The sequence below is a fragment of the Lissotriton vulgaris genome, chromosome 11 (genome assembly GCF_964263255.1).
Source record: "Lissotriton vulgaris chromosome 11, aLisVul1.2, whole genome shotgun sequence".
In the NCBI taxonomy this organism is placed as follows: domain Eukaryota; kingdom Metazoa; phylum Chordata; class Amphibia; order Caudata; family Salamandridae; genus Lissotriton; species Lissotriton vulgaris.
Window position 1 is genome coordinate 108,610,335 of NC_141699.1, and position 21,890 is coordinate 108,632,224.

At 48.0% G+C, this 21,890-nt stretch overlaps 1 protein-coding gene across 7 annotated transcripts in view; it reads right to left on the reverse strand.

Moving 5' to 3' along the window:
• The window catches only part of DEPDC5 (DEP domain containing 5, GATOR1 subcomplex subunit), a 592,834-nt gene that overhangs the window by 370,648 nt on the left and 200,296 nt on the right, over window positions 1-21,890 (reverse strand). For all 7 annotated transcript variants that reach the window (XM_086942813.1, XM_086942812.1, XM_086942810.1 and 4 more), the window contains exons 27-29: window positions 19,557-19,717; window positions 19,226-19,343; window positions 18,828-18,995 (exon numbers count right to left, since the gene is read on the reverse strand). In XM_086942813.1, coding sequence (XP_086798939.1) covers window positions 18,828-18,995; window positions 19,226-19,343; window positions 19,557-19,717 — 447 coding nt within the window. The remainder of the gene's footprint in view (window positions 1-18,827; window positions 18,996-19,225; window positions 19,344-19,556; window positions 19,718-21,890) is intronic.

Below are 21,890 nucleotides of genomic sequence, written 5' to 3' on the forward strand. Positions count from 1 at the left end.
AGGTCAAATGTCAACTTATGTCTTCTTACAATGGGCTGATTATTTCATCCTGGAAGTTGGTGTTTACTTATCTTTCTCTGAGTGGAAAGTTGGAGCATTTTGTAAAGTGAACTGCCTGATCACCGTGCTGTACAAAGAGTGTAAAATGAAAGGCTGTTGGGATTTTTTTCTAACGCACAACATGTAAATAGCTTGTAAATTAACAGTACAAACATTTAAAGATACATTTCAGCAGTTATGAAACCATTTTTATTGTAATTCTGTAATAATTTTAATAGGATCAAAACAAATCAGAACACTTTACGTGGTGATGTGTAAATGTTAAATATATTCGCTAAAACCCATTTTCCACAGATTATTGTTTATACGCTAAATAGTTTTATCAGTAAAACTGCATGTTAGGGGGAAAGTTTATGATCATTTCAAAGGAAAACGTGCACTTTGTAAATGATAGTGTGCCACCACACCATGCTGTAGTAAAATATGAATTAAAATTGAGTTTTTAAACATGAACTGAGAAACGTTAATGCCCCTGCCCAGATGACAATGCTCTAAGTTACAAAGAAGCATGTTAGAGGTAATGTGTATCCTATTTGTGGGCTAAATTATTATTATATATAAAGGCAGACAGTGGCAGAGTCTGCTGGGGACTGCTTTAGCTCGGCAATATTCACTGGCAAGCTCCGTATTGCGCTGAATGTTTTTTTTAAAAAGTGTTGGAAATTGCATCATTTTAATTATTGTACTCCCCGCTTTTAAACTGCCCTTCAGCACCGGTCCGTCACAGCGTTTCAGTGCCGATTGAACGGAGGGCAGGGAAGGCAGGAGTAGTGCTTCCGGTCTCCACGCACAGGGCCCAGTCAGCGGTCTAGTTGGAGTTGGGAGGGGACTACTAAAGGAGCATGTTGGGTAGGACGCGGAGCGGACTCGCGCAACGGGCGCGCCGTCCGCGCCTGGGCGATGCCAGACGCCAGGTATACCGATGGTTTGAAATCAGGTGTGCCAGTCTATACTAGGGAGCTCCTGTTGACCATTGGCCAGCAGACTAACTCTTGCTGCTTGCGCCTGGGAGAGGGAATGGAAGGGCCTTTTTGTTGCCGCAATTGTGGTTTTGACTCATGCCCTCCTTGCCCTTCACCCTCCCCGCCCCTATTAAGCCCATCCTGAGAATCCTACTCCTTAATGTCCGCTCCCTGGTGAAACACTATATGGAGATTCACGAACTCATCGAAGATGAAGATGAAGCGCCTGATGTGTTTTTTATAACTGAATCTTGGCTGAGCCTGGCCTCGCACTCCCCCAGGGGACAGCATCCTGACTCTAAATAGGGAGACTAGAGGTGGGGGCATAGCTGTTATCTTTAGGTCCAGGTTCCTCTGTTCATTTGTCAGGGAGGACACAGCCGGGTGCGAATGCGCTCGCTTTGTCTTCACCGCGAGCACACACTTTTCCTTCACTGGTCTTTTAGTCTATCGCCCCCCAGGTCCGGCGGCAGAATTTAAATTAGCTAGTGTCGAGGCTGTGAGCGCTCTTGCTTTGACTTCATCTAATTTCACTCTCATCGGGGACCTTAACTTACATTTTGATCTCCCTTCTGACCCAGAAATCGGCAGCTTACTTGCCGATCTTGCTGCTTGTCAATTGAGTCAGTTGGTGGTGGGTGCTACTCACACGGCTGGACACCTATTGGATCCGATCTTCTCCAATATTCCTTTGCTCACAGCCAAGGCGCCTAGCCCAGTATGTTGGTCAGATCATCTCCTAGTGTCCCTCTCCCTTCCGCTTCCTGATACACTCCCCAGAGCTAACCTTAAGTCCACTCTCAGACGCTGCTGGCACAAACTCAGGTTGGAGGATCTACTTGCCATTTTAGAGGCTTGTCCACTGACGTTAGGCACTGACCCGGAACAATCATACAAAGCGCTCTGTAAATGGCTTTTACATGCTTTAGATACCTTGATTCCGGCAAAGCAGTCTATCGGTCGCTGTTCTAGCTCCAACCCCTGGCTCCCTTGCTGCTAAGCGAAGTACTTGTAAAAAAATTTGAACGGGCTTTGAGGAAGAATTATGACCCGGGGGCGAAAAAGCTGTATCAGGATGAGATCAATTGCTACCACAAGGCCGTACATCTGGCACGTGCAGATCACCTTACCAATGAGATTAAGTCCAGCAAAAACCCCGCTAAATGCATTTTTTAAATACTGAATGATTTCAAAAATAGGAAAAATACCCCTATTCATACATTCACGTCAGGTCAGCAATGTGAGGAACTGGCCAATTCCTTTGTTCAGAAAGTGGAAGCCATCTACAGATCTTTCCCCAGTTACCCCATGGACCTGGTAGCCCTTGATGCACCCCTCCCCGCAGCCAGTCTTACAGCGATACTATCTATTACTCAGGACGAGCTTCCCGCTGAAGTATGAAGGTCAAATCAGGGTCCCCATTAGACCCTATGCGGCCAGCCCAATTTAAAGAATGCCTTCCGGTCCTTCTTGCACCCCTAGGCCAAATGATCAATTCATCTTTTACCTCAGCTGTGGTGCCATCGGCATGGAAGCTTGCAAGGGTGGTCCCCCTGCTGAAAAAACCCTCCCTGGACCCCACTAAGCCTGAAAACCTTAACCAATATCCCTTCTGCCTTGGGTCGCCAAAACTGCGGAGGCCCATACTAATAACATCCTTTCAGGTTTCCTGAACAGTAATGGTATTTTTGACCACTCTCAGACAGGCTTCTGCCCCGGCCATAGAACCGAGAGCGCACTTCTGGAGGTATGCGAATATCTGCGAACCATCCTGGATGAGGGACAGACTGCGGCGCTGATTTTGCTCGATCTCAGCGCCGTGTTCGATACTGTCTCCCATCAGATCCTCCTGCGTCGCCTACAGGAAGCAGGGGTAGTGGGTTTGGCACTGGATTGGTTTAGTTCTTTTGTTTCGGATAGGGCGTTCCAAATCACAGCTCCCCCGTCCTCTCCCAGGTCCATTCTAGCAAGCAGGGGGTGCCTCAGGGTTCAGCATTAAGTCTCTGTCTGTTTAATCTCTACGTCCAGCTATTGGCGAGAGTGGCGCACGACCATGGTCTGACCCTGGTTTCTTATGCGGATGACACGCAACTGGTGGTGGCCCTCTCAGATGGCCTTGACTTGGGCCCCACGCAGTTTCAAACTGGGCTTGAGGCGATCTCACATTGGATGACGGATAATTGCCTTCAACTTAATGCAAGCAATCAGAAGTGCTGCTGGTGGGGAAAAATAAAGAGTACTGGAGTACTCAGTGGTGGCCTACATCCATTGGCAGCGCCCCAACTCCCAAGTCAGTGGTAAAGAACCTAGGGGTCTGGCTAGACTCTACCCTCGGGTTCCAGAAGCACACCAAAAAGGTAGCGGGCACCTGCTTCGGACTCTTACGGAGCCTGAGGCCTATACTGGCGTTCCTCTATCCTGCTACGCGCCAACTAATCATTCAGGCGACTATTCTGTCGCGAATAGACTACGCCAATTCTTTGATGCTAGGCGCCAACAAGGCTGAGGTGAACCGCCTGCAGCGAGTCCAAAATGCTGCCGCACGAGTCCTGCTCAGGCTCCCTAGAACTTGTTCTACGTCGGGCGCCGTGAGGCGCCTTCACTGGCTACCTGTTACTAAAAGGATTGAATTTAAAGCACTCTGCCTTGCCTTTAAAATCCTTAAACTCTCGCCCCCTAAGATTCTATCCACTCTGTTGATCCTTTATCTACCCAAGCATCAGTTACGTTCTGCCGAGCATCTGTTGGCTGTGGTCCCCCGGGTAAAACGGACTAGAGCCGGGGGACGGTCTTTGCGCTATCTAGCCGCTAAGCTGTGGAATTCTCTTCCCGCTCTGACCGGCCGCTTGGATGGCCTACTTTCTTTCCGTAAGGCAATTAACACCCATTTGTTCCCTGTGGGCTAGTCCTGCTGACTCTCTGAGCCAGTTTTCAGCGTCGGGACGCCCCTTTGCTGGGGCAGCTGCGCGCTTTATAAAATTACATAACAATAACAATATATGGAGCAAAACTTTAGTCTATTAAATAAAACAAGTTTTTTGTACAGTAGAAATACTGAACTCACATATTTGAAGGTGCTCCCATATGTGATAATGAAGAAAAAGGTGACTCCATAAAATACAATATTTGTCTAGTATAGGAAGGTAGGATCCTTCTGCATGGTTACCCCCACTTTTTGCCAGGTGCTATGCTGGTTTTTGACAAGTCTGACTGGGATACTGCTAATCATGACCCCAATCTATCTGCTTTCTCCCTAAACTGTTATGTTAATACCTAGGTACAATCCCAGACTGGATACTGGGGGACCCTTATCAGTTCCCAGTATATGGTACCCATGTACCCAGGGCACAGGTACCCCAGGGGTCTCCCATGGGCTGAAGCATGCATTATGCCACCAATGGGAGACCATGCACAATAGAATTACAGGCCTGCCATTGCAGACTGCGTAGGTTGGTGCTTGCACCACTTACTAAAGATTTAGGTTTCCTCTATCTAAGGGTCACTGCACTTAAAACCTAGTCACCCCTCTAGAAGGCTTTTGCAATCCTGAAGGCAGGGTGCTTGATTCTAAGTGAGAGGGTACCCCTGCATGAGCAGGACACCTTTGCAGCCTACGGAGTCCATTCTCCCAGGTTGTCAGTGAAGCAGCCATATACTATATAGAGGGGCACTGCATGATTATGTGATGAACATCTCGAAAAAGGCTGCAACAAATTCTATCATGTGTGGTTTCAAACATGTTCGAATCAACCAGTAACAGATGGACACTGTGAGATGTATCTGCTGAATTGTTTTGATGTTTTATTAAAAAAACAATAACAATGTTTTTTTTAAAAAAGAGCCTGATGCAGGGCACTGGAAGTGCCCTCCATTAGGTTCTTAGTGTTCCCGCTGCCAACCTTTTAGGCCCGGACAGCACAAAATGATTGCTGCCGACCAGAGACACATTTGTGCCCTCCGGCTGCTGAGCCAAGCTTGAACCGAGGAAGGTGGAACAATAGGCATCCTGTCACTGGGAGGTGTGACCACCTCCCAGACAGGATTTAGTGTATTGGGACCGGGTGGGTAACCTTGCCAGCGCCAGAAAGTCTGCATGAGGGGCACACTTGGTATCCCCATGCCAGTTCTGGGAGCTGTTGGCTCCCACTCTGGCTCGAAGCTGACTCTAACTCCTGCATTAGCGCTGCGTGAATAACGCTTCCTCCTGCCTTGTAATTTTTAAAATTTAATAATTTACTTCGTTTTATCTTGTTTTGCGCCGAGCGTTCGCGCTTTTAACTCTAAATTGCTAGCGCCGCTTAGGGGGAATTAAGGGAGCTCTTACCCGCACTCTAATTGCTGTACACCCACATTTTGTGGGACAGAAGGGACTCGGGGGCACTGTAGAACCACCGAGCCGGTTTCGAGCGCCATTTTGGAGTGGGGAGAAGGTCTTTCCTCACTGAGCGCCATCTTGGGTGAGGGAGAGCCACTCGCCCTGCCAGGACCCACGCATTGGAGGAGGAGGTAATAATAGTAGGACCTCCTACCTCGTTTCAGTCTGACTCTAACTCCTGCATTAGCGCTGCGTGAATAACGCTCCTCCTGCCTTGTAATTTTTAAAATGTAACACTTTACTTCGTTTTATCTTGTTTTGCCCGAGCGTTCGCGCTTTTAACTCTAAATTGCTAGCGCCGCTTAGGGGGAATTAAGGGAGCTCTTACCCGCACTCTAATTGCTGTACACCCACATTTTGTGGGACAGAAGGGACTCGGGGGCACTGTAGAACCATCGCGCCGGTTTCGAGCGCCATTTTGGAGTGGGGAGAAGGTCTTTCCTCACTGAGCGCCATCTTGGGTGAGGGAGAGCCACTCGCCCTGCCAGGACCCACGCGACACCCCGCCGGCCATTTAAGATGGCCGCTAGACAAGTGCGCAGCGACGGTGCGCAGCGGGGGCGCTGTAGGGGCGCCGGAGGTGCGCCAGAGGTAAGCCCGTTTGCGCCCGTTTGCGCCCGTTCGCGCAACGGACGCGCTTAGGGCCGCTACCTCTGGCCCCTCTGGCCCACTTCGCATAGCCTACTCTCAGGCTGAGCTACTCAGACTCAGACCATGTCAGAACCCGGTCAGGCAACCAACTATTAGGCGAATTTCCTGTGGGCTGCTTAATGTCAGATCCCTCTGCAAGCACTACACGGAAATAGCCTTCCTCATCGATTCAGAAAAACTCGATGTCCTTTTTCTTACAGAAACGTGGACTCGGGAGGACTGTGAGGTCGAGCTGGGCCTAGCCTGCCCCTCAGGCTATAAAATCAGTCACACCCCGCGCCCACTCAATCGAGGAGGGGGAATCGGGTTCATTTATAGAGACTCGTTGACCCTTTCCCAGCTAAAGATTCGAGAAGTACCGGGATTTGAACTGATGGGTTTCACAGTCAAACAGCAGGAGCTGATACTTTGCTCGGGTGTCCTATGCTACCGTCCCCCGGGACCGGCACCTTCCATATCTCTCCTCATTGACCTGATCTACGAACTCTCTAGCTCCCACTCCAAGTTATTGATTCTTGGTGATTTTAATCTGTGGCAGGCAGCTCACTGGACAATGCATTCTTTTCCCTTAGCCAAGCCTGTACAGATATCAATCTGGAACAGTTGGTGAACGCCTCCACGCATCGAAAGGGTCACATCCTGGACTTAGTGTTTGCGGACCCACAATGGGTATCATTAGATGATATCAAGTGCCAGTTCTGGACAGACCACTCTCTGATTATGTTCTCCCTTTGTTCGGAGGACCATATTTCAAGAAAGGCTGGATTATCCCTAGCCAAGCTAGAGAGACCTTGGTCCCGAATTCTCAAAACCTCTCCACTGCCGAACATCTTAGGTAAGGACTTTATGCTTGGCAATACAGCTGAAGAGAGCTATACTCTCTTCTGCCAGTCCATATCGAGCTCGCTGGATAAGTTGGCACCCCTTCGGAAGTCACGAGGGAGGGTGAATCGAGCTAGCCCTTGGTACACGAGCGAATTACGCCAGCTTAAACTTGACTGTAAACGCGCAGAAAGGGCTTGGAGGAAACAGTATTTAGACTCGGAGAAAACGGTATTCAGGTCCGCTATACAAAAATACAAGGCTCAGATCAAGATGGCTAAAGCGACCTATCTTGAATCCACCTTGAATCAGGCCCCAAACAAGGCACTCGTTAGGGACCTTGCCCACCCTACGTGTGTGGCTAGCGCCGTCCCCTCATCGCAAGCTCTTTGTGACTCACTTGCTGATGCCTTCGAGGAGAAAATCCGTAAAATCCTGGAGGGTTTGCAGGACCCAGTTAATTCCACCACTGGTTTGGGAGCTCCAGAGGAGATGGCCAGTCGACCCCTGCAGAGGGTCGCTCACCTCTGTTTGGAAGCTCCGGCCACGCCTTCCAGTCGACCCCGACCAGAGGACCAGGCCCTCAGCCTGGGAGCTCCGGCGATGGAGGCCAGTCGACCCCAGCTGAGTGGTTTCCCTTCTCCCTCTTTGGATCCGGCCCTCAGCTTGGGAGCTCCGGCGATTGAGGCCAGTCGACCCCAGCTGAGTAGCTTTCCCTCTCCCTCTTTGGATCCGGCACTCAGCCTGGGAGCTCCGGCGAGTGAGGCCAGTCGACCCCAGCTGAGTAGCTTTTCCCCTCCCTCCTTGGATCCGTCTCTCAGTTTGGGAGCTCCGGCGATTGAGGCCAGTCGACCCCAGCTGAGTAGCTTTTCCCCTCCCTCCTTGGATCCGGCTCTCAGTTTGGGAGCTCCGGCGATTGAGGCCAGTCGACCCCAGCTGAGCAGCTTTCCCCTTCCCTCCTTGGAGGAGTTTGGCAGCCTAGCTCTTACGATTTCATCCGGCTCGCCTCTTGATCCTCTTCTTCCAAAACTCTGGAAGGTGTTTCAAGAGGATCTTTTCCAGCCCTTGCATTCCATCTGTTGCCAGTCGTTTGAAACAGGGACGGTACCGGGCTGCTGGAAGAAGGCAGTGGTATCTCCGCTCTTAAAAAAACCTACGCTCGACCCTGTTTGCCTTTCCAACTACCGGCCAATTTCCCTGCTCCCTTTTCCAGTCAAAATCATGGAAAAATTGGTTACTCGCACTCTGTCCGGCTTCTTAGAAGGGAACACCTGGCTGGACGAGACGCAATTCGGTTTTCGCCCAGCTCATGGGACGGAATCCTCGTTGGTGACCGTGTTAGACAATCTGCGGGCGCGAGTCGACAGTGGTCGGGCAGCATTTTTGGTGCAGCTCGACATGTCGGCCGCGTTCGACACGGTCAGCCATCCTACCTTGATTTCGAGGCTGGAAGAGTGCGGGGTCAAAGATAAGGCCAGGGACTGGTTAATCTCCTATCTGGACAGCCGTCAGCAACGGGTTTCGCTCCCTCCCTTCAGTTCAGAGGAGCGGAGAGTAGGACAAGGAGTACCTCAGGGCTCAGCCATCAGCCCCATACTCTTTAATATCTACCTCCGCCCTCTAGTCCAGCTCATTAAATCATTTGGGATCTCCGCATTTAATTATGCGGATGATACCCAGCTGGTCTTTTCTCTGGAGGGACAGGACGCAGTCCCATTGGAGACCTTCCACCAGTGCATGCAGGCTACAGCGGAATGGCTCCGTCTGAACTCGTTACAGTTCAATGGAACCAAGACAGAGGTCCTGTACTGCTCCAATGACCGAGTTCCCCGAGATCTCCCAGACGATTTTTGGCCCCCGTCTTTTTCAGAGACGGTGTCAGCTGCACAATCGGCACGTAATCTGGGTGTCATTTTTGGGCCCAACCTGCAGCTGGATCTGCACGTAAATAAGACCACCTCAACGTGCATGATGTTGATCCGCATGCTGCGCAAGGTTTTACCCCTCCTCCCTGAGCAAGCTAGACCAGAAGTAGTGCGAAGTACCATCCTAAGTCGACTTGACTACTGTAACGCACTACTTCTGGAGGCCCCGGTAACACTTCTGGGCAAGCTTCAAAGGGTGCAAAATATGGCTGCCAAACTCGCCCTTTCCCGCCCCTACCACAGCTCTTCCACGGCAGCGTTACAGGAACTCCACTGGCTGCCGGTCCATCTACGCGTTCGCTACAAAGCAGCGTGCATTGTGTTCAGGGCTATCCATGGCCTGGGCCCAATCCCTCTGCAGAGAATGTTTGCCTGGTACCTTCCATCCCGAGCTCTACGTTCCTCTTCATCCAGGCTACTTATAGTTGCGCGCTTCCAGAGAGTGAGGATGGGTGGCCGATCGTTCAGAGTAGCGGCGGCCAAACTCTGGAACTCCCTGCCAATATCCCTGAGAAGTCTTGAGGATCTCTTAGCCTTCAGAAAGGCGCTGAAAACCTACCTCTTCCCTAGGACAGGCTGAGCTGCTGAATTTGCTGGATCATGGGTCAAAGCGCCAGGATGCCCTTGGTGGTGACAGGTTTGCGCTATATAAGTATACCACAATACAATACAATACCACAATACAAAGGACATGGGAGTAATGTCCCCCCTGTCCAGACCCTCCCCTGGGAGGGTCCCCTGAATCTTCCCAAAATTTTCCCTAGGGTACTTAAGGGTTTACCTGGTTGTAGGTCCCTAGAATCGTTGTGGGATAAGATTAAGATCAGACACCACCTCTACCTCTACCGTCTGGGCACTCAGGAATTCGCTGGACTTCGTTTGGTCCTGACTTCATCTCCCTTCCAGTCTGCTGCATCGTTTGTGCCTGTGCATCATACAGGAACCTACCAAGGCCTGTGAAGCATTAAAGACACTTGAAGAATCTCCCTTGGAGTGAAGGAGTCACTCCCCTGTATTCGCAGGCACCGTAACCAAGTCGAATGGTCTGCAGATCCTGAGCTCCTCCGGATAATGCAACACAGGCGGTGGTTTTTCACAGCTCAGGAGACCTGCCCAAGTTTGAGGCCAGTATCCCTTGTGGGGGATGCAATGAACAAACCCCTGTGCAAGGCGTCCAACTTGCAGTTGCAAAGGCTTGTTGGCTTCCTTCTAAGAAGATTTTCGTGCTCTAAGTAGCCCCAACTTCGAGAACCTCCAGTGACCACAATCTTCAGCCACACCACATTGTGTGCATCGTGGCTTGCATCTTTTGGTGCGCTGCTTCTGCTCCTCTCGCAACTCTATGGCCAATGGTCTGTGGGTCCACTTAAGGGTCACACTTGTTTCTTTTGGGCTCCTCTGATTGCTCGGGCCTGCTCTGACTCCCCTGCTGTTGATGAGTCCCCTGGACCTTGCTGGTCCCGACGTTGCTTCTTCTTTGATTCCTGTGTTGGTTGCATTTGCCAAAGACACCGACCCCTCAGCACTTGACATCCTTTATGGGACAGCTTGTGCAAGGCTCCTGGTCCTCCTCTATAACGCCTGGTCCTTACAGCTGCAGAGTCAAAGTCCTAGTCATCCACCTTGCAACACCCGACCTCAGAGGGCATTCGTATTCCAAGTCTCCTGGTCACCCCTGAGTGACACAGACTCTGTCCCCTCTGCTTGCAAGTACCTCTCATCAAGAATCCATCCTTGGTTTCCAGCGGACACTTCTTCCTTACTTCACAGCGGCACTTTCCTGAAGTTTTCCATTAAGTTAGACAGCGGCTTCCGACACCACTTCACATGTATGCACCCGGGTTCCTTGATGTAGGTAACATGGGTACTAGAGTATCCATGAGTGGATGGCTCTCCAACCTTCTGTCTTCTACGAGGTTTCTTCAGGGTCCACTGGGAAGGGTCCTTATTCTTTAAAAATCCAATCGCAACTTGCACATAGAGTTGTACGGAACACGCAGTTGTGTTTCCTCACTGCACATGCTTTCAGTGGAGTCCCTATCTACTTACCTAGCAATTCTATGTCCTCTCGACCTCTTCCTGACTCGAGTCGTGGTTCTTATACCATTTTCTTAATATATGGTTTGGTCCACTGTGTTTCTTGCTAAAGTATTGTGTGCATTGGGTTCATCACTGTGTTGGGAGATATTGGAACGTACTAGAGAGTATTCTATAATAAATACATATTTTTATAAACACTTGGTGTGGTTCTTTTCAGTTAATCCATACTATGAGATTGCATTCTGGTAAAACAAGCTGCTTTACACTCCTTCTGGACTAAGCCTGAAGGCTGCCCTAAGGGTTGTCTGGACTGGTGCAAGGTGCACACCTACATTAGTAAACATCATATACCAGGCCAGCCTCTCACACCTAGGATCACACAGTTTGAGAACAGTTCACTGGTCAAGTACCATACAGTTAGGTTGAGTAGATTATTCAAGTCACTAGACCAGAAGGTCTGGAAATATCTTCATAATTTTTCAGGATCTGATTTTGTGTATACATGAGGGCACAGGTGAGGCCAAAGTGGAGCATGGCATACTGAAGGTGTTCCTGGCCCACCTTGAATTGCAAGTAGCATCTGTGGGACTGCAGGACAGGACATGAAAGTAAGGATCCAGTAGGTGCAAAGCTACCATCCAGTCACTTGGACCAAGGGCAGACAGAATCTGGGCCAACAAGAGCATCTTGAATTTGTCTGTAAAAAAGCAGAGGGCAGAGATTTAAAATGGGACGAAGGCCTCTGTCCGTCAGCCTGCGGAAATAACAGGAGTAACAGCGAGGCCCTGTTTACTGGGCTAGAACCTTCTCTATGGCTACCCTGGGGAAAACCGTCTGCAGCTTATGGAGCAAGATGGACAAGTGCTCCTCTGAGAGATGTTCTGATATGGCTGGAAGGTGCGGCAGGTCAAAAAGGAATTGGACGGCATAGCCTAGTGGGCCGATCTGGAAGACCAACCTGTCAGGCATTATCTTTTGCCACCGCAGAAGAAAATGTATGATCCTACCTCCCACAAAATGGCTGTATGCCGCTAAAGGCAAACTAAGGCAGCCTAGAGGTGGATGTTGGAGGGGCGAAGGACTGGGAAGTTTGCTGTTTCTGATGACCTAAGTGTTGTCTGCTTGATCCCTGCCCCAAAAAGCCGGATGCTGGGGCAGTGGCAGTGGGCCTTTGCATGCAAGGTCGTCTAACTCTCTGGAGGAGCCTTAAAAGGGATGAAACTGTTGATACTGTTTTTACTGTAGAAAAGCCAGAGGAATGCGCTGGGCACAGCTTTCTTTAAAATGTTCCAGCATCGAATCAGCCTTCTCGCCAAACAGGTGAAACCTATTAAAAGGACTGTCCTTTAAAGAGGCTTGAACGTACCCAGAGAAGCCGTAAATTGAATCAAATTGTTCTGCAGAAGCACCACGCTAATGACAACTGCTCCCCCCAAGCAATCGCTCGTGTCCAGTCCAGAGCAGATGGTGCACCTTGTGGCATCCTGGCTATCTTGGCTGGTTTAAGTCAAATTGGACCAAAATTCTTCAGGAAACACTGTCACGATCTCACCAATCATGTTCCATAATGCTTAGGCTTTTCACCCCGGCAAGTAGTTGACATTGACCCAGCAGAGGGCTAGTTTGGCAGAGGAAACTATCCCTTTCCAAAACTCTCAAACTTTTTGACTGTCAGGAGGAATTGTGGGGAAAAAGTACTGGTGAAAGCCTGAACCACCAACTCTCTGATGAATGGTGCCATATCAAAAAATCTGGGTCGCCTGGCATCTGGCAACCTGCCTGTTTACTAGGGGACTAGAGCGGGGCTTTGACAATGTTCCCAAAACTGTGTCAGTTAGGTCTTCATTAAATGCAAGTAATGTATCTGACAAATTGTTGTCCTGGTTGCAAAACCCCTATAATAAGTTGGCTTTGACTATCATAGTTGGTAGTATTAAGTTATCCACTGGATTCCTGAGTATCATGGCAAAGGAGGCGCTCTTTAGTTGGTTCCATTCCAGAGAGAGGAAACAACCCAATGGAATACCTCAAATCCAGATATAAATTGTCATGATAATGCTGGAAAAACACTCTCTCTTCTTCACCAATGTCATGCCCGAAAACTGGCTAGCTCTGATCAGAGTCTGAACCGAAAAGTTGCAAGAGCACTGGGTTGCGGCTTCGAGACATAAGCATGTTTTTGCCTGAGTTAAAGTGAAATGGGGCCAGGTGCATTGGTACAGTGTTGAGATGCACCCTTGATCGGGCCAAGATGGATTCAGCTCAGAATTGAAGGGAACCACAGAAACAGAACAGTCCTCCAGTGCTGGCAGAGTCGGTTCCAGCATCGATTTCGAAAGGACTGCTGTGGATTTTGGTGCTATGATGGAAATGCATACTGCCTTCTCAAGGAGGGTTCTGGGGCACAGACAGTGCTGAGGACAGACCAACCAGTTGTATACTAACTGAAGGCCTCTTCGGATCCCTGGGGCTCAAAGGCGCAACAGACGGAGCCAGAAGGGTGCCGAACATTTTAAACATGTCCTCTCTGAAGACTTCAACGTGTTGTGACACTGTCGATAGATACAGAAACTCTGAATGAATCAGAATCAGATGTTGAATCAGCTCTTCATCACAATCCCTGGGAGGGAGAATGTGGGCCACCCAGACATCCTTGCTACCTCTTAGGCTAAGAGTGTCAGGACTGGCATGCTTACCGCTTGGTTTTTTATGTTTTTGCTTTCATTTTGACTTACCTGAAGATTTGGACCTTGACGACGATGTTTTATGGGAATGTCCTCAAGAACAGAAAAACAATACGAAACTTAATCAAAAAGATTCCTCAGAAAGGCTTGGCTCACTGGGGTATCGGTTCAGGATTTTGTGTCATGGCAATAATGTGTGAAATCGTATAAGGACTTTCAGCTGGTTGCCTTACAGAAGTCCACAGTGGAGATTTTTTTTTAACAATTATGCAGTGGCGGCTCTACTCTCATGGAGTGGGCATTTAGGTCTACTCGCCAAATTTTTGTTTGCATTACTGAAGCGTAGAAGAATTTAGGAAACAATCCACCTGGAAATCAACTATTAAGATGTGGCTAGCCCTATTCTTGTTGGACTAGTTAACAAACAGATGGCTGTTATGTCTGAATTTGGTCTATCTAAACAGAAATATGAATCCATTTTAAGTTCTAGCGAATGTAAAATTCATTCTGCTGGAGGAGGATGATTCTGGAGGAAAGTTGGAAGAGCAATTGTCTGATTAACATAGAAATCAAAGACTTCCTTAGTTAGAAACCCATATGACTCCTCATCAAAGCATGTTTTTTATGGAAAACTGTATCTGGTTCCTTCGAACAGAAGATCTGGTTCTTACTGATCGTACAGGCAGACACATTCACACTATTAAAGCAGTCTTTCGAGAAAAATGTTGAAGAGTAGCCTTATGAATGGGCTCAATCGAGGAACACATTAATGTGAAGAAAATCACATTTAGCGTCCATGTAAGGGAAGGGCCCTTCAAGTGAAGGTAAAACTCAATACTGTCCAGAAAGTCTTTAACGTGAGGGATTTGGGAAAAAAGAGGTTAGTGAAGGTTTTTTTCCATATGCAGTAAGAATTGCTGAGTTTACCTTTATTGAAGCGTCTGCAATGGGATCCCTGGAGCCACCCATATCAAGGTGCCCCTGGCATAGCCAGAGTACACTGTCCCAATAACTGTGCCCTTCCAGCGTTTATGCAATGATTTTAGAGTTTGGTGAGTGAAATTACTCTCTTGTAAAAGTGTAATTAAGATCCTATGGCTATGCCGGTATTTATAAACTTTAAGGCGTTTGACACATCCAGCTAAACCCAGCACATTCCAGGTTAGTAGTTGGAAACAACTCCCCGGCATCTATTAAACTAGTAGCGATTTGCGGGAATGGGTGGGATTGTGTAAGTATGAGCTGTAATACTTGCTAGCCCTCCCCTCGGACGTTGCGGTCCCAATGATTGCATTGTTAGTATCACGCTTTATGTGTGTAATATGTGAATTTACGGTATGGACAGGGCCTGGTAAACTATTGATAAACTGAACTCCCCACCAAAGGCCTGTTTGCCAACAGGCAAAAGGCCATCTGCATTGACATGCGAACATAATGAACTTGAAAAAGCAATAGAGGAAAAGAAAGAAAAACAATGAGCGTAATTCCAAAGAAGGAGGTGAAGACAAAGGAATAAAAGCAAAAAGAGCCTTAATGAGTCTATATCGGTCACTTATCATGTGCGGGACGTGGCGATTCTTCTTCTTGTACAGTTATGTTCTCCATGGGCGCCACTGTGTTGCTTGCTCGTCTGGTCCATAGAATTTATGAATGTTCATCATATCTAGTTTGATTCTCTTATGCAGGTTGTGGTGACAAATCCTTCAATTATAATGTGTGTACTGCATGTGGTTGTAGATGGTCATCCTAGTTTTTCTGCGGTTTGCGCTATCAGTGTGGGGCCCCCACCTAGTATTGCCAAGCATTGAGAGTCTAGAATATGATATGCCTGTTCTGGAGTGTAATCTATCTCGGATTCAGACTGCGAGGGTGAGACAATGTTGCTGTGCTTTTCCGCATATTTGAGGGCTTGCTCTCTCTCCTTTGCTGCCTGGGCTTTCGTGGTGCGCTGTCCTTGGCCTTTGCTTCAATGTCCGCGTTGAGGTTCATTTCTCCACTGCTGGCGGGGTTCTCCTGTTAATGCCTTTGGGGCCTGTGCTAGGCAGTTCTGCTCTATCCAGCTCCAGGCTTCTTCGGGAGTGTGACAGATGATGTTACTGTCTTTATGTTGTATGCATAGAATGGCAGGGTATTGCAACGCATATTTTACTTTTGATCACAAAGGCAGCGTTTGACTTCCATGAAGGATGATCTACGTTGTTCACTGACATCGTGTAGTCTGGATATATGTGCACCATAGAGTTCTCAATTGGTGATGGGCCACGGGCCGTGTCACCTGCAGAATGTGGTCCTTGTATCAGTAGTTGAATAGGCGGGCAACCACCGGCCTAAGGCGATTGTCTGATGAGGAGGGCCCCCTGGTACCCTATGTGCGCACTCATTTGGGAAGAACTTGGAGTGCTTGCCTTGAGGGATACCTTCAGAGAACCAGGTTTCAAGGTATAGTTCCATGCTTTGCCCTACTATGCGTTCTGGTAGACCCACTATGCGCACGTTGTTCCTGCGGGATCTGCCCTCTTGGTCATCAATGCGTTTTTTCAGATATTCCACCTCTTCCTGCAACAATTTAATCTGAGCTGCTGATGAAGTTACGGTGAGCCTAAGAGATGCTATCGCCGACTCAGAGTTTTCCACTCGATCTTTCAATTTTTTGTGGTCCTCTCACAGGAATCTTAATTCGACACACAGTGTGTCTGGATTTAATATCTATGACTGCCACCATGAGTTCGTCAAACCGATGCGAGTGGTCTACAAGGGACGCGGGTTGTGTTGCCAATGTCTGCCCGGTGCTCACGGCGCAGGATGTTTGAATCGTCACGCCGCTCGTTTGCGATTGTTGCTTGTCCACTTTCGTTTTACCCATTCTGAGAGTTGGGGAACAGGGTGTTGTGTATCCGAGTACCTAGCGCGGTGCCGCCAACCTTCAAAGAAGGTGTCCTCTCTTTTCTTGTTAAGGTATTCACAGGAGGCGCTACAGGAGATCGCATTCCCTAGCGAGATGTTAGTGCTCACTTAGTTGTTAGATCACTACCAGTGTCCAAGACTAGGGAAGCATGTGGATCACAAGGTCCAAGTCCCTTTGGGCCTATCCGGTGCAGTGCCGAACCTTTTGTATGTTGTTATTTGTTGTAGCCATCGGAGTGAGAGCTACTGAGTGGGCAAATGCAAATACGTAATATAGTGGAGGTCTCGCGCTGTGGCGGGCAGAGACACTGCTAGGGCATCAGTTCAGGGCATCACGGTGTGCATATATTGGTGCTTGTTAGTCCACTCTGGGGCTCCTGGTATGAAATGCTCCGCAGCGCCTAGGGCATGCAACCTCCTGGCAGTCCACGGTAATACAGCCCTTCCCAGATGGTTTCTTTTGCTGAGCTTGAGGGTGTAAAGCATGTAACAGGCCGATTTAGAAGGTCATTCTTTCCTATTTGCTGATGCCACACGGTGTTTCCGCAATGTCCCACACTCTGTACCCTATTCACTTGCAGTGGCAGTGTGCAATGGGTTGAGTGGCTTGGTGGAGAGCCCAGGTTCAAGAGAGGGGGAAAGGCTCACACGATAAGGTCGCCCGCCGGGCCCGTTTCTGATGGTCAAGAGGAGGCGCTGTCAATTAGAGAGTCAGTGCCTGTTGCACTCAGCCACTGGGAGATGTATGTTTTTGCTCCCCGGGTGTCTCCTCATTTCACGATCAGGCCTCCATGAAGAGCAGACGGAAGTCGCACTTCGCTCTGGCTCAGTCGCACTCACCGCGGGCTAGGATCCTGCGCGAGTCCAGGTGTCGTGCAGCAGGCCTCCAAGGCCAGGCTGCGGCGTGTGCGTCATCCGTTCTACGCCGCCAGTATTGTCGAGGGATCCATTGCAGGCAGCTCGATCGAACGAAGCAGTACAGCACCTTTGGGAGGCAGTTCTCCGTCGTTTGCAGGTGTATAAGCAAGCTTGCAAGGGCTGGAAGCAGGATATTTGGTGGGCCAGTTGAGGAGCTATGTTAAGAGGCGTCCGCTCCCGTCGCCATCTTGGCCACGACCCCCCACAAACCAGAAAAACTTAAAATAAAACCCTCACTGACTATAAACTCATATGGAATTACCATCCCTTTCTCTTGCCTGACTCACCTCTTAACCGGTGAAATTCTGCAGAGCCATGTAAACATGTCAGCATGCAATATGTAGCCCTGCATGAAGGTTGCAAATATGTTCAGCTATGTTACGTAGAATTCTACATTGCCTTCTCATGTCTGGTCAGCATTAATAAATGAATACTCAAAGTACAATGAATAAAGCACCACTAAATTTAAAGCTGAAGGTCAGTGGGAAAGTTGAATAAAAAAAAACTCACATGAGCAGAACCCAAATTTCTTAATGGATACCATTTCCCATTTTCCCTCAGATGCACTACAGCAGGCGAATAATCAAACAGAATTTAGAGCTGCTCTGAAAACATGGCTTTCTAGCGTAAAATCGTCAGAACTTGGTTAACCGGGAACATGAAGTGCATTATGGGTAATTACAGATGAGTGCCAAGAGCAGCCCACTTTAACTTGAACTTCAGAAAGCTAAGATTCAATCACAGTGCTGCCACATTCAGTGACTTTCCGCTTAATTATCATCAACAAGGCCCCATATACCCAAGTCTTCCTAGCCAAAAATCTCTCCTTCAATTGCAACTCTGAAAGTCCAAAAACGTATTTAGGAGAAAACAAAAACTATGAAACCCCTTCTCTCTCATTTGAACCCACCCTCAATGATAATCTACAGGAAAGAACTCAGAACTCCTCTCTTCTCAATGGATCATTCCGCCCTCTGACCCCTCAGCTAAAACACTGCTAGACCAGTGGTAAAACGTTTGACCACCTTGATCTTGTAACTTGTAATAAATACTTTTGGACTTTTTATGACCTTACAAAATTTCGCCTCAAACGCAATCTCTGTTCAGCTTTGTGGTGAGGTTTCTGCTACATATATTACAGCCAAATAAAACTAAAAGTACATTAAATAGTTGCCTGGACAATTTAAATGTAGTACGCCCCTCCAGCCATCCAACTCAATGCGGCTCATTTTATCTAACTTGTAGATTAAAGCCTTTGAACAGCCGGTTACTCCGAGATCCATGCAGCTTTCCTAAGAGCTTTCCATTATGTTAATGTATTAGTATTGAGGCATCCTTAAGCCTCATCACAGCAGCTTTTCAATATTCTGGCACAATATGTTATAACTAGGCTTCTCACCATGGCTACAAGTGTGCATGCATATAAGAAGAATTCCTCATTACCCAATTAGAACATGCTGCATTAAGATCCAGAGCTGCTACTCACCTGAAGTCCTCAGAGCCAGCCGAACAGATGTACTGATCCAAGTAATTCCACTTGTAATCCTCCAGCCTCTCATGTGAAAACTCGACCCAACACGGAACAAACTCACTATTGGAGTGTAAGGGACACAGGCTGTACATGTAGTTGATCTGGGCAGACTCATAGGGGTACCTGAGCAAATAGAACATGGGAGAACGTTTCAAATTAACTGTCCACTAACATGAGTACTGGGCAGTCATTGGTAGGAGGACAGAGCTACATGCGAATCTGGCCATGAACTTGGCTGCTTCAAAAATACATCAGAACTCACTGCTACATACACACTACTAATAAAGCTGGATATGTTTATGTAAACCCTATACACTGAGGGCACATTACAGAGTTGGCACAATGGTACTCACTTTGGAAGGTATCGGGTGACTGTGATGATCTTGTCCTTTGAAGTGACCTTATGAAATGTACGTCCCATGCTTAACCAGTACTGGTCATCCTCCTCTGGTCGGTTACGGCAGACAAGACCTATTTGCATCAAGATGATCAAGGGAGCAGTTAATAGTACTGACCATCACATATGGCAATAAGTGAATCAGTGAATCAATGGTACTGGTTCAGGGTTGATAGCAACAAGCAGAACTGATGTTATTGCATCATGTTTCAGAGGTATACCAGCCACCACTGGGTGAGATGGTGTAAATGAAGAGAGTCTTGCAGGGACACAAACACCAAACTCACCACGGCTGTACAAGGGGCTGCTGCTGAGAGGTGGTGGAACAGGTACACTGGAGGTTCGAGTTTTGCTGTTCACAATGATCTGATAGCCCTGCATGAGTCGCTGGCAGATGAACTCTTCAAATACCTGCTGAGCCGTCATCTGAACTGAATCCTCATCCCGTCTGAAAAATTACCAAAAAAAGGAATCAAAGTGAGCCATCACTGGAAGTTCAGGCTATAAACACATTTCCTCACATAGGGTCACAAACATGTGAAGTTGCCTGCAATGTTAGGACAACTTTTGAAATCTGTTTGGAGTTCTTAAAACATTAGATGAACAAGTTACTTACCTTCAGTAATGCTCTTTCAGGTGGATACTTGAACAGCAGATTCCTCACCTTTAGAATATTCAGATTGGATCCAGAACACAGCAGTGCTCCTGGCACTGGTCGGTGGTGCTGCATGGTTCCATACTGTGTTCCAACCAGAAAAGATGGAGTCACAAATAAGCACCACCCCTATGTGCATTACACCAGTTTCTTTCACGACTATGTCAGTGCCCTGGAGTCCCAGTATGCAGATCGCATGTTTGGGATAATTTTGGATGGAAAAAGAGAATGTTCCAAAGATCGGGGAGGTGGGAGGGCAGTGAGGAATCTACAGTTATATACTGTATCCACCTGAAAGGGCATTACAGAAGGTAAGTAACTAGTTCGTCTGATGGATACTTCCAAACACAAATTCCTCAACTTTAGTATAGATCACAAAGCAGTACTTTTCAGGTGGAGGGTCTGCGGAATAGGGTCAGACCAAAACGTCCTGCAGAACTGAACGTGCAAAAAGCCCTTCTTACTGGTCTTGGCTTTTAAGGCAATAGTGCTTCCTGAACGTGTGTGTATATACTCCAAAGTCTCGGCCTGACAAATGTTGACTACTCGAAAGTCTTGGCCTGACAAATGTTGACAACAACTACTCAGCATGCCAAAGCAATGGTAGCAGCCTTGGCCTTGGTGGAAATGATCCTTCATTTCTTTTGGGGACTGCTTTTTGGCCAATGCGTAGCAGATCTTGATGAGAGACTATCCACCTTGACAAAGTCTTTTTCTGCTTGTCTTGCCTTTCTTTGCCCCCAGAAAACCACACAAAAATTTGATTGTCCACCCAATGGTCTTCGTGTGATCAATATAAAAGCTCACTGCTCTTTAGGGGTCCAGCTGATAGAGTCTATCCTCTTCTTTTGAAGAGTGAGACGGAGAAAATAACATTGCGAGGGTGACGGCTTGCCCAACGTGAAAAGGAGTCACTACTTTTGACAAAAGGGCAATCTTGGTTCTCAACACCAGTTTGATTGGGAAAAAGGTGGAGGAGGGCATAGAGAGGGCCTGAAGATCACTCACAACCATAGTCTTCAGCATCTGAAGATGCAATGAGCAGCTGTGCATCGGCTCAAAGAGAGTATACACGACAAAAGTCAGGACCAAACTGAGATCCCACTGTGGCATCACAGAGGGTTTAAGGGGAAACATGAGGGTAAAAAAACCTCACTACAAGAGGTGATTTGAAAAAGGAAGGTGGTCCAGCAAACGCGGAAAGAGCTGACAAACAACTTTTAATAGTACCCATTCCAGGTCCTTTCTGGGCCAAAGACAAAACATCCAGCAGCATGGCTTGTAACAAGTTTCTGTTGTGGACATGAGACCAGGTCACAAATTTGGTTCAATACCAGGCATAAATGGACTTTGTAGAGGAGTGCCATGCAGCAAGGATAACATTTGAAAGTTCATGAGAGCAATGAAAAGCAGTCAACTACTGCTTCTAAATCTCCACGAATGGAGGTATAGACTGTGAAGGCCCAGCTGTAGAACCCTTCCAGCTGCTGTGCCAGAAGATCCTTTCAAAGCTGAAGCCTGATCGGGAGACAGATGCTCATGCCAGAAGCTCCAGATACCGCACTCTTCTGGTCCAATTCAGAGACACTTGGGCCTCGCCGCTGTTGATCTTCAGAACACAGGGCACTAGAGGTGGAGGCGGAAAGGTGTATAGGAGTCCCATTCTCCACTCTGGACTGCATCTTACAAGAGAGCCTTTTTAGGAACTCCAGCACACAAAAGCACAGACACTGCGCTTCCTCAGTAGTGGTGAAAAGACCCAGCCAGGGTTCTTCCCAATTTTTGAAAGATTTGCTGTACCACCTTAGGAAATAACCGTCATCCATGATTCACCAGGCCCAGTCAGCTGAGCTTGTCTGCCCTAGTGTACAAAGATGCCGCCAGGTAGTTCATGACCTGGGAAATGCTCTGATGTCCAAGTAAACTCCAGAGGTGAAGATCCTCTCACTGCAGAAGCCACAACTCC